Source organism: Danio aesculapii, chromosome 2 (assembly GCF_903798145.1).
Source record: "Danio aesculapii chromosome 2, fDanAes4.1, whole genome shotgun sequence".
Classification (NCBI taxonomy): Eukaryota; Metazoa; Chordata; class Actinopteri; order Cypriniformes; family Danionidae; genus Danio; species Danio aesculapii.
In genome coordinates, this window is record NC_079436.1 from 49,851,843 (window position 1) to 49,867,005 (window position 15,163).

At 37.2% G+C, this 15,163-nt stretch overlaps 1 protein-coding gene across 3 annotated transcripts in view; it reads left to right on the forward strand.

Moving 5' to 3' along the window:
* Window positions 1-15,163, forward strand: part of LOC130248082 (CD48 antigen) — a 24,398-nt gene continuing 9,235 nt past the window's right edge. The window contains exons 1-6 of one of the 3 annotated variants that reach the window (XR_008839600.1): window positions 1-153; window positions 1,727-2,035; window positions 2,292-2,549; window positions 4,535-4,656; window positions 9,612-9,652; window positions 9,753-10,806. Coding sequence is in view for 1 of the 3 variants with exons in the window: in XM_056481617.1 (XP_056337592.1) it covers window positions 991-1,054; window positions 1,727-2,035; window positions 2,292-2,549; window positions 4,535-4,638 (735 nt within the window). In the remaining 2 variants the exon portion in view is untranslated. Of the gene's footprint in view, window positions 154-907; window positions 1,055-1,726; window positions 2,036-2,291; window positions 2,550-4,534; window positions 4,657-9,611; window positions 9,653-9,752; window positions 10,807-15,163 lie in introns of those variants that run through there. The other 2 variants (XR_008839598.1, XM_056481617.1) reach the window with 2 other exon arrangements.

Below are 15,163 nucleotides of genomic sequence, written 5' to 3' on the forward strand. Positions count from 1 at the left end.
AAGATTGCTGACCTAAGATTAATGACCGAACAACTTCACTGTCGTTTCACACATATTAGACTTCAGTCACCATCAGCCATTTCATCTCGACGTTTGCTATGGCAGCAGATCATCCTGTATCTTTAATTCCTCTCCTCATCATCTGGAACACAGGTAATATATCTAAAAATATGCGGTTTTTAGTGTTTTATCGGTTTAACATCCAATTTAAAACATCTAGAAAAGAAAAAAAGACATTTGGTATATCAGGCCTATACTGCTGGGAAAAAACAGCTAAAACCAGCTTGACCAGCCTGGTTTAAGCTGGACATAGGTGGTAAGTCTGGTCAAGCTGGTTTTAGATGGTCATCTCCCAGCCTGACCAGCTAGGACTAGGCTGGAAATGGCCAAAACCCTTCTAAATCCAGGATGGTTGACCAGCTAATACTAGCCAACCAGCCTAGGCTGGTTTAAGCTGTTTTTTTTTTAGCAGGGTCTTAGCATGAACTCAGCTACATAGAAGTCTTATGGAATAAATAATGTTTTACATTGTAGACAATTAAAATGAGGATTTTCTTTTTCAAAGATTCAGTCCTGATCAATGATGAGGTCAAATTAAGCTGTAAAAACAACAACATACGTTCAGATGTATTAACTGAGTTACTGGTGCTAAAAATGATGAGGAGAAGAATTAAAGACACAAGATGATCTGCTGCCAAAGTAAACATGGGGCGTGGGCGAATGGTGTGAATGAACTACATTGGTCTCGCAAGCGTTGATTCAGTTGTACATAAAGAATAACCTCTTTATTCTGTGATTATAAACTGTTACCCAAAGCTTTTAGGTCTTTGGCTATTTTTACGGGGGCAGGGTCTAGTGGAAATGATTTATTTTGTCATAGTGAAACGAAACTGTCTATTCCTCTTTTAAAGACTTCTGACTCAATCACCGAACAACTTCACTGTCTTTCCCACATATTAGACTTTTCATCATATTTTCCATTTCATCTCGATGTTTGCTATGGCAGCAGATCATCTTGTGTCCTTAATTCTTCTCCTCATCATCTTGAACACAGGTAATACATCTAAAAGTATGTTGTTTTTAGTGTTTTATCGGTTTAACATCCAATTTAAAGCTTCTAAGCAAATAAGGAATACATATATCTTAGCATGAACTCAACCACGTAGAAGTGTTATAAAATAAATTATGTTTCATGTTGTAGACAAATTAAATGACCACCCAGCAGGCACACAACATCATAAGATGTTAATATTAGGTTAGATTTAGGTCATGCTGTCATGTGACCAAAATTCAATGTCTAGCCAGCGTCCAAGGACAACGTTATTTTGATATCTAATAATGACATCAAATTATGTTGATATTTGGTTGATTTTAGGTTTTGTTGGAAAGTGACCAAAATCCAACGTCTGATAGATGTCATAGTGATAATGTCCACACAACGTTAAGGTGTAACATGATTAGACGTTGATATTTGGTTGATTTTAGGTTGGATATTGGACATTGATGTCGGCCTGACGTTGGGTTCCGATGTCGACCTGATTTTCATTTCCAAACAAAATCCAACGTTCCCACGACGTTGGGGTATGTTGTTGTACAGCGTCAATATGACGTTATGTTGACGCCCTGTGCCTGCAGAGTATTTTCTATTGATAGATTGAGTCCTGATCAAGGATGAGGTAAGGTTAAGCTGTAAAATCTACTGAACGGTGTCTTTCTCTCTTCTCAGGGCTCAGTGCTGAGATCTCTGTGTCTGTGCAGACTGGAGAGTCTGTTCAGCTGGATATACAGACACAACAACTACCAGAGTTTGATGATTTCTTATGGATTAATGATGAATCAGGGAATATAGTTAAATATTCTAATGAATATAAGAAGATTAAAACTTACCCGTCCTATCAGAACAGAATAGAGTTTAATGAAACAAGCTTTTCTCTGACACTGAAAAACATGCAGAAGGCAGACGGTGGACGATACACAGCAAGAATAAGTGGAGAATTAAACAAAGACATTGTTGTTTACACAGTGTCTGTTATAGGTGAGTGTCATTTCTGTGTGTGATTTAATGTGTTGCTGCATTTTATGTATTTTATGTTCAGTTTTTAGATTTCAGATGTGCAGATTTAAATCACCTTGCATCACTTTGTCTTTGATTCAGAATTTTATCTACTGCTGCACTTATAATTGACTAGTTAATATTCTTGTATGTGTATAAATGGTTTCGTCTTCAGCTGTGACAGTATTTCGTATCACTCAGCTGATTGTGATCCTGTCAGTGTAAATGTGTGTTTCAGACGCAGTGGAGGCTCCTGTTCTGACTGTAAACTCAAACAGCAGTGACTCCTGTGCTGTTAACTTCACGTGCAGAGCTCAAGACCTCATCATTAAATCTACCTATCAGAACAACCAATGCTCACCAGAGGAAGTGACGTCACAGGAGAACTACACCCTCACCCTGTCATTACACTGCAGTGAGGAATCGGTCATCTGTAACTACAGCAATCCTGTCAGCTGGAAAAAAGACGAAATGGAGATTAAACCACCCTGTGGAGGTAAAGATCTGCTCTTATTACACATGTAAGAAAGTACATAAACTAAGCATGTTATCAAAGAGCCCCTATTTTGGGTTTTTGAAAATGACCTTCTGTGTAGTGTGTAACACAGCTCTAAGTGAAGTGAAATATCCAGCTAAGGCTTCAATCTGAAAATGCATCGCGTTTAAAACTATTGATTCATCTATAAAAGAGTCGACTCATAGTGCTTTGAATGAATCGTCTTGATAACGAGTCTTTAGCCGTGCTGGCGTGATGTCGATACAGAACTTAAGCCCCACCCATTTGTTGCATATGCAGGCATGGGACAATTTAAACTCCCGGCCCCGCCCACAAACACTGTAGAGAGAAAAAGCGGAAGACAAGCACTGTAGCAGATCCCAGTTGAATCATGTTGCGAAGACGCTGTGCTCTGAAGTGTGAGGGAAATTTTCCCTACTCAAAGATGAGGCTGTGAAGAATCAGTAGTTGATGTTTATTGTTGCAAAAATACCTCAGCATTATAGCCCCATCCTTGTGCTGTGTTCCCATCATTTTTCTGATGAGTGCTTCAGCAATCTACACGCTTACAACGGGGGATTCGTCGGCCGTTTGTTAAAAGAATGATCAGAAAAGACTATTGATGTATGGGACTTTGTCAGAGCTTGAGAGGAACTTTATCAGTACACAGTTCATGGATCAGTTTCTTCCTCTATTTCACAAGTGTAAGTAAGGCTACGGGCGAAGCAGTGGCGCAGTAGGTAGTGCTGTCGCCTCACAGCAAGAAGGTCGCTGGTTCGAGCCTCAGCTCAGTTGGCGTTTCTGTGTGGAGTTTGCATGTTTTCCCAGCAGGTGCTCCGGTTTCCCCCACAGTCCAAAGACATGCAGTACAGATGAATTAAATAATTGTCCGTAGTGTGTGAATGTGTGTATGCGGCTGGAAGGGCATCCGCTGAGTAAAACAAATGCTGGATGAGTTGGCGGTTCATTCCGCTGTGGCGACCCAGGATTAATAAAGGGACTAAGCCGAAAAGAAAATTAATGAATGAATAAAAGTAAGGCTACGTTCACACTGCGAGGGTTAGTGCTCAAATCTGACTTTTTTTCTCAGATCAGATTTTTTTTTGCATAGCTTGTTGTTATAAATGTGGCCAATATCAGATTTGCAGTGTGAACAGGTCATGGTCCTAAACTGATCTGTATGCGCAAAAGTACAGTTACGGACAGAACAAAATTTCTAATTATGTCAGATTATGCTTAATATGATTACTGCCATTTTCACAGACAACCGTGGTGTGTTTTATGAACTGTAAAGGGTTGTTCTGCTACTATTTCGGCATTTGAAACCTAAAATAAGTCACTTGTGATTGAAAACACTGATGATTTGTGAGTTATGACAACCAATGTGCGCGTCTTTCTGACCAGTGTAGTGAACTCATAAAGGGTTAATGAGCAGCCGCAGATTGAACTGTGAAGGTGGAGTTGGTTTATGTCTGTTTGCAGAGTTATTTAGTTTTACTTCGTTATAAACAGCAGACATGTACAGAAGAGGGGGGGGAAGTGTTCCCTCCTTTACACACGAATCCCCTATCTGCAACACCCCCGGCGCGCTTCAGCTTCGCGATCAACTCGTGCCCCAATTGTTAACCAGATTGGTTAACAAGCTCCAACTTAGCTTTCTGTGGGAATGTTATTGCCCTGTGTGCCTTTCTACTATGCTGCTGAGGAGCAGAGGATGTTTGCGATCCGATCCTATACCAAAGTTGGGGACCCAGGGAAATAACAAAATGGGAGGGTAAAAAATAAATGCATATTACAAGACAATGAAAGTGTTTTTTGACCTTGCATGCATTTCAGCCTGTTGTTGGAGACCCCCAAAACCAAAATATGACCCTTTTTAATGTATAATAGGGGCTCTTAAAATACTGAATATTGAATATTAAATGTTGTTGTACTAATACCATTTAGCGCTGCATTTATGCTGTTCTTCCTCTTATACATTCCAGGGAATGAACGAAGTGTGTTTAGTTCAACATTTCCATTGCTCCACATTATTCCTCTCACTGTGATCTCAGTGGCGGTGATCGGGTTTTGTGGTTTGATTCTTTAATTCTGCAGGCATAAAAAGGTAAGTGTAAAATCCTCAGTGTTTTAGTCTTAAAGTCTTAAAGTTCTTAAAGTCCACATGAACTGAAAGCTGCACATGAACTTTTTTTCTGTATTGTGACTCAGTTCCTAGAGAAACAAAATATTAATTGAGAAAACAATGGGCGTGGCTTGTTTTTTCTAATGCGAGCTGATTGGATGTAGTAAAGTAGGCATTTCATTCGGAAAGATCTGGGAAATGGGTTTTAGAAGAGTTATTACAATCTAACAGACACATCCTTAGGGTTTCTGTAAGTTTCACAAAGTCAAATGTAAGACTTTTTAAGAGCTTTTTAAGAACATTTTTTATATTATATTATATTATATTATTCTTTCATTTTCTTTTCGGCTTGGTCCCTTTATAAATCTGGAGTCGCCACAGCGGAATGAACCGCCAACTTATCCAGCATTTGTTTTATGCAGCGGATGCCCTTCCAGCTGCAGCTTATCACTGGGAAACACATACACACTTATTAACACAATCCTACACTACGGACAATTTAGCCTACCGCATGTCTTTGGACTGTGGGGGAAACCGGAGGGAACGCAGGGAGAACTGTGTGGAGAACATGCTCCACACAGAAACGCCAACTGACCCAGCCGAGGCTCGAACCAGCAACCTTCTTGCTGTGAGGCGACAGCACTACCTACTGCGCCACTGCGTCGCCCTATATTATATTGTATTATATTATATTAGTTATTTCTTAGCTACATATTTTAAATGAATTGTCAAAACAAGGTTGGAGGAAAGTCCTTACCCCAGGTGAAGGAGTTCAAGTGTCTTAGGGTTTTGTTTATGAGTGAGGGAAAGATGGAGCGTGAGATTGACAGGTGGATCGGTCCGCTGTGGTGAAGAAGCAGCTGAGCCAAAAGGCAAAGCTCTCAATTCCTACTCTCACCTATGGTCAGCTTTGGGTCATCACTGAAAGGACACAAGCGACCAAAATGAGTTTTCTTCGAAGGATGGCAGGGTGCACCCTTATGAATAGAGTAAGGAGTTCTGTCACCCAGGAGGAGCTCGGAGTAGAGCCGCTGCTCCTCCACACCGATAGAAATCAGCTAAGGTGGCTCGGGCATCTATTTCGGATGCCTCCTAGACGCCTACCTAGGGAGGTGTTCCAGGCATGTCCCACCGGAAGGAGGCCTCAGGGAAGACCCAGGACACGCTGGAGGGACTATGTCTCTCAGCTGGCCTGGGAATGCCTCGGGATTCCTCCAGAGGAGCTGGAGGAAGTGTCTGGAGAGAGGAAAGTCTGGGGTTCTCTTGTAAGACTGCTGCCCCCACGACCCGGCCCCGGAAAAGCAGATAAAAATGAATGAATGAATGAATGTCAAAACAAGCAAACCCTATATTTCAACCACTTTTTTTCAACATAACTTATCTAAAAAATTATATCTATAATAAACTAAATGTATGCAGAACAGTCCAGGTCAGTGTCCTCACCATATATAGGCTATAAATACACAGCGAACTTTTAATCAAATATTATTGTAAGGATGATGACTAAACAATATTGGTAAACAGAGTTATGAACAGAGTTTTGTTAAAAGTTCTATTAAGATGGATTGTTGGTGATTGGATACGTTTAGGCCTGAATGGGTAGCTTTACTGGACATAGGACAATTAAGACCAGTTTACAATTATTTAAGACCTACAAGACAATTTTTTGTCTTTTTAAGGCCTAAAAATCTATTTTTGAAATTTAAGACTTTTTAAGACCCCGCAAACACCCTGCTCCTGCTCACCATTTCTGTTTGTTGTCAAAGCTGACTACTGGAGGGGCATGGTTAAGTATGTTAGCCACGCTCAATACCTCAGACAGACGCAATCTGAGAATTTAACTGAAAACAAACAGGAAGTGCATTTTTAGATGTCAATTAAAGATTATAACGGCAAACGACATTTTTTTCGTAATGACATGCACAGATAAATTGTTCACCACAAAACTAGCAATGTGAGCTAACTAAATCAATATGGTTAGTTATTATTTTATTTTTTACTTTAAATCAGGAAATTACTCGCGAAGCAAACCACAAATTACATCACATAATGAGTCTTTTTTGTGTGAAAAAAAGTTAAAAAACTTAAAGGTGCAGTAGGTGACTGTCTTCAGAAACATGTTTTGTTGTGCTGGTTGAAAGTCTCTTCAAATTCCAATAGTAATGATTAAAGGTGTTTATATGTCTATTTATATTCTGGGTAAGGCATAAGACTCAAAAATGTTCATCCAATGGAAAGTTGTCGGGCCGATAATTCCCGTAACTCTGATAAGTAGCCCAAACTGTCTGTGAATAAATGTAGATTTGTACAACTGCGCACCTCTGTTCACACAGATCTGCCGTTTGCACGTGCACACAGGCCACTGTCACATGGACACAAGTCACAGCGATTAAAAACGAATGCTGAATCAAAACTTGTTCAAATCCTGAATCAATATTGGAGTTACTTTTGCACGCTAGTCACATAGAGCTGATCAAAAAGCTTAGAATGACCAAGAGGCGACACCCAATAGAACGTTCCATTACAACAGCAGTGCTCAGCAACAGCCCGGGATTCCGCCATTTTGGAGTGAAAGCAGTCGACTGTCCATTGCATCTTATTGCTGTCGCGATGGCAAGCAGCTGCTTTGTTATTCATTTATTTAATTAAAAAGCACTTTAAAGCTGAGATGCAACCTGAAAGACGACAATACAACACTTACGATCACATTCATCAGCACTTTTAATAGTTTATTTTACAGACTTATAATATGCTGTTGTTCTATTGGAATTTTCATTCCAAAATGGCCGCCGCTCCATCTAGTGGCTGTTTCCTAAATCGCACTAGAGTGATTGGTGACTTTGAGCTCTGATTCGGCTCTTTGAGCTGATGTAGATTGTGTTGTTTTGCGAATGGGTTATATGCACAGAAGTGTTGTTCAGCCACTAAAATCTTCTGGTGATAAAATATTTTCATAAGGGCCTTTTACACCATCGATAATGTAGATTTTTATTTAGTTTAACAACCAAAGATCAGTAAATAGCACTATTCTACCTAGCCTGCTTTACTGAGATGAAGTTGCTTTTATAATCACATTGGTTCATTTTTGAACAATGACAACCTGTGACGCGCTCCCTATATTGTTTACCAGCTAATATTTGCTCTGAAATAGCATGTAAGTATGGCTCAGTAATAAGTGTAATTCCTGCATCCTGCCGGTCAACCACTAAGCATACAGTAGTGCCTTTAGGACAAAGCACATGAGAGAGTGAGACCAGCGATCCTTGCATGCATGAAATATTGCGCATTATGACAAGCTTTGCTGCTACACAACTGAAAACATGCCAGATATAATACTTAAAATTTTTCTAACCAGCGTATGACATGATCTAGTGGGTTTCTGTCGTGATTTCAGGGGGCGTGTCTTTGGACGGCAGGGGAGGGATTGTATTTGAAAGATATTATGCCAACCACTTAGCATTTTGGCAAATCACCTACTGCACCTTTAAAACAAGAAAAGCAAAAGCTGCCAATATAGGTTTCCTTCATTCATTCATTTTCCTTCGGCTTAGTCCCCCAATTTATCAGCGGTCGCCACAGCAGAACACTGAAAAAATTATTCAAAGATGATTCCTTAGATGTACTCAATTTTTTTCACGTTAAGTGGTTGTAAACAATTTATTTGGGCTGAATTTAAACAAACAAATTAGGTTGAACATTATTAAATTTAATTTGTTTGTTTAAATTCAACACAAATAAATTGTTTGCAACAGTTTTGCATGCAAGAAGTTTTTTAGTGAATGAACCGCCAAATTATCCAACATATGCTTTACACAGCGGATGCCCCTCTAGCTGCAACCCAGCACTGGGAAACACCCATACACACTTGCATTCACACACATACACTACGGACAATTTAACTTATTCAGTTCACCTATAGCACATGTGTTTGGACTGTAGGGGAAACCGGAGCACCCGGAGGAAACCCACGCCAACACGGAGAGAACATGCAAACTCCACACAGAAACATCAACTGGCCTAGCTGTGGCTCGAACCAGCGACCTTCTTTCTGTGAGGCGACAGTGCTAACCACTGAGCCACTGTGCCGCTCAAATATAGGGTTTTCCATTCAAATTCTTGTATTTTTATTCCTAGTTTTAATTATAAGTTGACTTTTTTATTTGTAGTGAAATGTTTAGATACTGAAAAAGCAGAGGAAGAACATTATTTGCACCTTGTAAATACTGATAAACTTGTCTCGTATTTGTCTGAAAAGGTTTCTTTATAAAATAAAGAGCAACATTATTGTACAGAATAAATCTGATTCACCAACAGGATTAAACCACTATACATTACATGAGGCCGCGTTCATAAGTTTGTTTTATACTTGTTCTCTCTGGTGCTCAAAATAAAAACTCCACCTGTGGTGGGGAGAGTGTGGTAGAACACCCAGAAAGGGGGGAGAGCGAGTGGAGACACCGGCGGCTGGTTAGTAGCCCAATCAGAAATAATTAATAACACCTGCTTTCTCTAGTGATTGGGCCGGAGAGACGCCTTCTTAAGGGAGAGAGAGACCAGTCGGGAGAGAGATACCAGTCGAGAGAGAGAGAGCTGAGCTACAACCGGCGCCTTTGAGCCTTGTGTTGAGCCACACAGAGAAAAAGAATAACACAAATAAAATTGTCACTTACCTTATCGCCGACCCTGTCTTCTTCTTCCCACACAAAGAACCTTTCTACACCACCCACTTTCATTAAATGCATTCTGAATCAACCGCTAGGAGTGTACATTGGATAATGAACGATAACATCAGTATAGTTGAATAGTAAAAGTAGTCAACTTGTAGGCAGTCAGAGTGCTAAATTAGAAAATCTGACCATCGTGGGAGTAAAATATGAAGGTTTTTCATGCAAACATGTTTTTAATCTGTGCGGTGAACTTATGTTCTGACCTCTCAGGTGTCAAACAGGCTGAAGATTCAGACTACGATGATGTTGAGGTGAGAGGCTCTTCATCTCTTTTCCTGTAATACAAGCACAAATAATACCTTTTTGACATTGTGTGATGAACTGTGATGGTTTGTTTTAATTTCTCTGAAGTCTTTGACCCAGAAGATGACAGGAGACACATGGACCACCATCACCTACTGTACAGCAGGACAAAAACAAACCCCTTCATCTGCTCATGACTGATGAATATCAGAAGAGTTAAATAATCAGTCAGTCACTGCAGATCTTATTAAAGGGAGAGTTCTCATAGTTTACTCTCCCTCATATGGTCTTAAACTGGTTTTAATCAGTGTCTATCATTATTTACTCACATTTAGTTTGAGTTTCTTTCTTCTGTTGAACACAAAAGAAGATATTTTGAAAAATGCTGGTTAATGTATCCATTGACTTCCATATAGGAAAAAATACCAGCATTATTCTTTTGTGTTCAACAGAAGAAAGAAGCTCAAATAGTTTTTGAACGAGTGAAGAGTGAGTAAATAATGCCAGAGATATCATTTTTTGGGTGAACTATTCATTTAACCAGTGTTTTTTACTTCAATCATGTATTTTTAATGTGTTTTAATCATGTTTTGACATGCTGTTTGAATTATTTTAATACCTTTCATTTTCAAAAGCATTTAATATCACAAATGAACTAACCTGGGTTTATTAAACAAGTTAAAAAATAAACGTTTTACTGAAAGCAGTTAGTCAGTTCTTCGCTGAGCTCTATAATAGCCATCTATTAGTATTCTTACTGATGGCATCTTTGTGGTATGGCTGATTATTCCACTGGAAGTCACCCTTATTAGATGGGTTCACTGCGCTCATGAAAGTAATGCTCAGTCAATTTGGTCATTTAAAATGTGAAATAAAAAAACCCTCACAGCATTTCACCATCAGCAGCCTGAACACCTGATATAAGGCAGGGTGATCCATGCTTTCATGAGATTTACATCAAATTCTGACACGACCATCCAGATATTGCACATGAAATGGAGAAATTACAGCTAGCTACATTTGTCCAGCAGGGGAATAACAGTGAACTGAGCTGGTGAGAAAGTGCTTTTGCACACATATCTAACGTCCTGTTACTATAAACACATCATCAGTCATCTTGATGTTTGTTACAATGGCAGTGGATTATCTGCTTGTGTCCTTCGTTCTTGTCCTCATCTCTGAAACAGGTAAGAGAGTTGATGAACAAATGTGTGTAAAATATTAAAATTACGTGTGCTGTAATGTGTGTGTGTGTGTGTGTGTGTTATGAATTCTGTCAGTTTTGTTTCTTTTTCAAATATTTCCCAAATGATGTTTAACAGAGCAAGGAAATGTTCACAGTATGTCTGATTATATTTTTATCATCTGGAGAAAGTCTTATTTGTTTTATTTTGGCTAGAATAAAAGCAGTTTTTAATTTTTTAAAACCATTTTAAGGTCAATATTATTAGCCCCTTTAAGCAATATTTTTTCTCTATTGTCTACAGAACAAATCATCATTACAATGACCTGCCTAATTACACTAACTTACCTAATTAACTTAGTTAAGCCTTTAAATTGCACTTTAAGCTGATCATCACGTCAAAAATAAAAGAAAACAGTTATTAGAAATTTGTTATTAAAACTATTGATTTCTTTCTGTTAAATAATAATTGGGCCTAATAATACTGACTTCAACTATATATATATATATATATATATATATATATATATATATATATATATATATATATATATATATATATATATATATATATATATAAACTGGTTGTACAGCTCATAATTATTCACAATTTTATATTAAGCTGTAGTGCTAAAAGAATGATGTCATTATATGTCATTACAGCAGAATACCTCTGGGTTTATTCCTTCAGATCACATGTATATCCAACATTTTTTTTGTAAAGTTCTGATTTGTTCTAAATTTGTCCTGCATGTATTGTCTTAAATTTGACTAAACGTCAAAAGTGATCACTGATATGATAATGATGATAGACAACTGCTACTGCTACTAAAGATACTATATATATATATATATATATATATATATATATATATATATATATATATATATATATATATATATATATATATATATATATATATATACATAAATTTCTTAATTAAATTCATTAATAATTATGAAACTTAATAAAATAAGATGGAAGTGCAAAGTGAATCTACTGAACGGTGTCTTTCTCTCTCCTCAGGGTTCAGTGCTGAGATCTCTGTGTTTGTGCAGACTGGAGAGTCTGTTCAGCTGGATTTACAGACACACCAACTGCCAGAGTTTCAGGATTTATACTGGATAAATGATAAATCAGAAACTTTAGTTAGATGCAATTATGAAGATAAAGTTATGTTTTACGATTATGTTTCAAAGACAGAGTGTATTTCAATGATAAAACCTTCTCTCTGACACTGAACAGCACACAGAAGACAGACAGTGGACTCGACACAGCAAGAATAAGTGGAAAATTAAACAAAGATATTCTTACATACAAAGTATATGTTATAGGTGAGTGTCATTTCTGTGTGTGATTTAATGTGTTGCTGCATAAAAGACTATTTGTAATTCATAAATGTATTTTATGTTCAGTTTTTCGGTTTCAGATGTGCAGATTTAAATCAGCTTACACCACTTTGTCTATAGTTCAGGATTTTATCTGCTGCTGCACATATAATGGACTAGTTAATATTCTTGTATGTGTATAAATGGTTTCGTCTTCAGCTGTGACAGTATTTCGTATCACTCAGCTGATTGTGATCCTGTCAGTGTAAATGTGTGTTTCAGACGCAGTGGAGGCTCCTGTTCTGACTGTAAACTCAATCAGCAGTGACTCCTGTGCTGTTAACTTCACATGCAGAGCTCAAGACCTCATCATTAATTCTAGCTTCTGTCAGCTGACAATCCTGTCAGCTGGAAACAAGAAATGGAGATTAAACCACTCTGTGGAGGTAAATATCTGCCCCTACCCTATAATAAAAAAAATCAAACCTCTTTTGTGTACAAGACTGTCACACAAAACATAATTTTTTTATTCAGTATTCAATATTGTTATTTTTACATTGCAGAGAAAGAAATACCACTAAAAAATATGTCAGTAGGAGCCATTAGTTCTTGTAATTACTACAATTACTGGAGTGATAATAATAATGATGATAGCGTTTGCTGGTTTGATCCTTTACTGTCTCTGCAAGAATAGAAAAGGTATATGCATCTCATAAATACTGAAATATCTGATCACACATCTATTCCTGAAAGAGTTTCTTTACAAGCAGAATAGAACAGAGGGAATAACCAGGCTTCTGTACCAAAACAACAACATGCACACCATCATTACACAGCTTAACAATGTGACTGGCCCAATATTGAAGCTTTAAACCATGAATACTGCGTCTCATCACTGTCCCAAACGCGCAATTCATTCACTTTTCTTCATCTTAGTCCTTTATTCATCAGGGGTCAACACAGCGGAATGAACCGTCAACTTATCCAGCATATGTTTTACACAACGGATACCCTTTTAGCTGCAACCCAGTAATGGAAAACACCCACACACACACATACACACACACACACACACACACACACACACACACACACACACACACTACGGCCAATTTAGTTCATCCAATTCATCTATAGCATGTCTTTGGACTTGTGAGGGAAACCAGAGCCCCCGGAGGAAACCCACGCAAACACAGGAAGAACATGCAAACTCCACACAGAAATGCCAACTTGCCCAGTTATGATGTGAACCAGCAACCTTCTTGCTGTGAAGCGACAGTGCTGAAATCATTTGTAGCATTTTTACCGTTCGATCACTGGGTTTCTTTAGATTTATAATGGATCTCTAAAGAGACTCTTTGAAAACAAAGATCAGCACAAAGCTGTAGGCTGATACACAAGTTTATATCAGAGAACTTTTAGAGCTGATAATCTGACAGGAGTCAAATACAAACTAACATGTGTCTACACAACTGTGATCTGTGAACTTATATTCTGACCTCTCAGGTGTCAAACAGACGGAAGATTCAGACTATGATGATGTTGAGGTGAGACTCTTCCTTTTCTTCCTGTGAACATCGGATAATAAATGTCACCCTGTATTATCTGTGATGATGGTTTGGGTTTTTCTTTCAGACTTTACTGCAGAAGATGACAGAAGACACGTGGAGCAGCGTTACCTACTTCACAGACGGAAGAAAGCAAACAACTTCTAAAAGCTGTCACACAACACAGTTAAAGGCACAATATGTAAGATTATTTTGGTAACATTTTTAACATATTCTCATTCTAAAAACCGCAGCCCTATATACTGTATGTTTCTGGAGATCGCGAATTATGTAGCCAGAAGTACGTATGGCTGCATTTCATCTCTAAAATGAATGCTAGGGGGCGGTATGACACAGTTCCTTTACGCAATTACGACGGTGGACTTGAGACAAAGAGAGGAGTCCAGAAAACGGGTAAGGCCATGTTACAAACCCCTGATGTTAGTCTAGGGGATGGTGGGGTTTGACATTTAGGTGTAATTAAAATATATTTATACAAACAGTGAATAAGTGCAAAAGACAACCAAAATAATAGCAAAATTTGGATTTTTTCCATACAAGAAATATAAAACCGGAAATACTCTGTCCTTGGTCTGTTAAACATTAAACTCATTAAACTTTCTTCAATTGTAGTCGTTGTCCACTGTGAAAACATATGCTGAAATAGTTGGCGGTTCATTCTGCTGTGATGACCCCAGATGAATAAAGAGACTAAGCTGAAGGAAAATGAATGAATTTATAGCCATTTATAATAATTCAACATAAAAAAATAAATGGATTTTGCAATTTAAAGATGTAAAAATGAATAAACGTTTGAAACGTTTGTGTAAGTTATTTAATTATTTATCTGCCCACACTATTAATTACTTATATATTTATTTTTGCAGGAATTTGTGGAGATAATATATATATAATAATATATATATTATATTAATATAATATATATAATAATATATATAATAATATATATATATATATATATATATATATATATATATATATATATATATATATATATATATATATATATATATATATATATATATATATATATATATATATATATTATTATTATTATTATTTGCGTATTTATTTATTGATGCTGAAATTTTTTATTTATTTATTTATTTACTTGCATATTTATTGTTTTATTGATGCAGGAATCTCTGATTTTATTTAATTATTTATGTATTTATTTGTGCATTTATTTATTTATTGATTGTTTCTGCAGGTTTTGTCCATAAGCTTTGGTAACAATTTGTAAAGAAATTAAAATTTCAAAGGAGGGCTTAACAATTTGTCTTCAATTGCATCTCCATTTAATTAATTGAACATATAAATTGCATTTAAAACAGCTTTTGTCATTATATAGATTTATTGAGCTAAACATATTTGACTTTATGTAATATTAAAGTGCCTTTAAGTGTATTATATGGTCTTTGCATTTATCCTCAGTCATT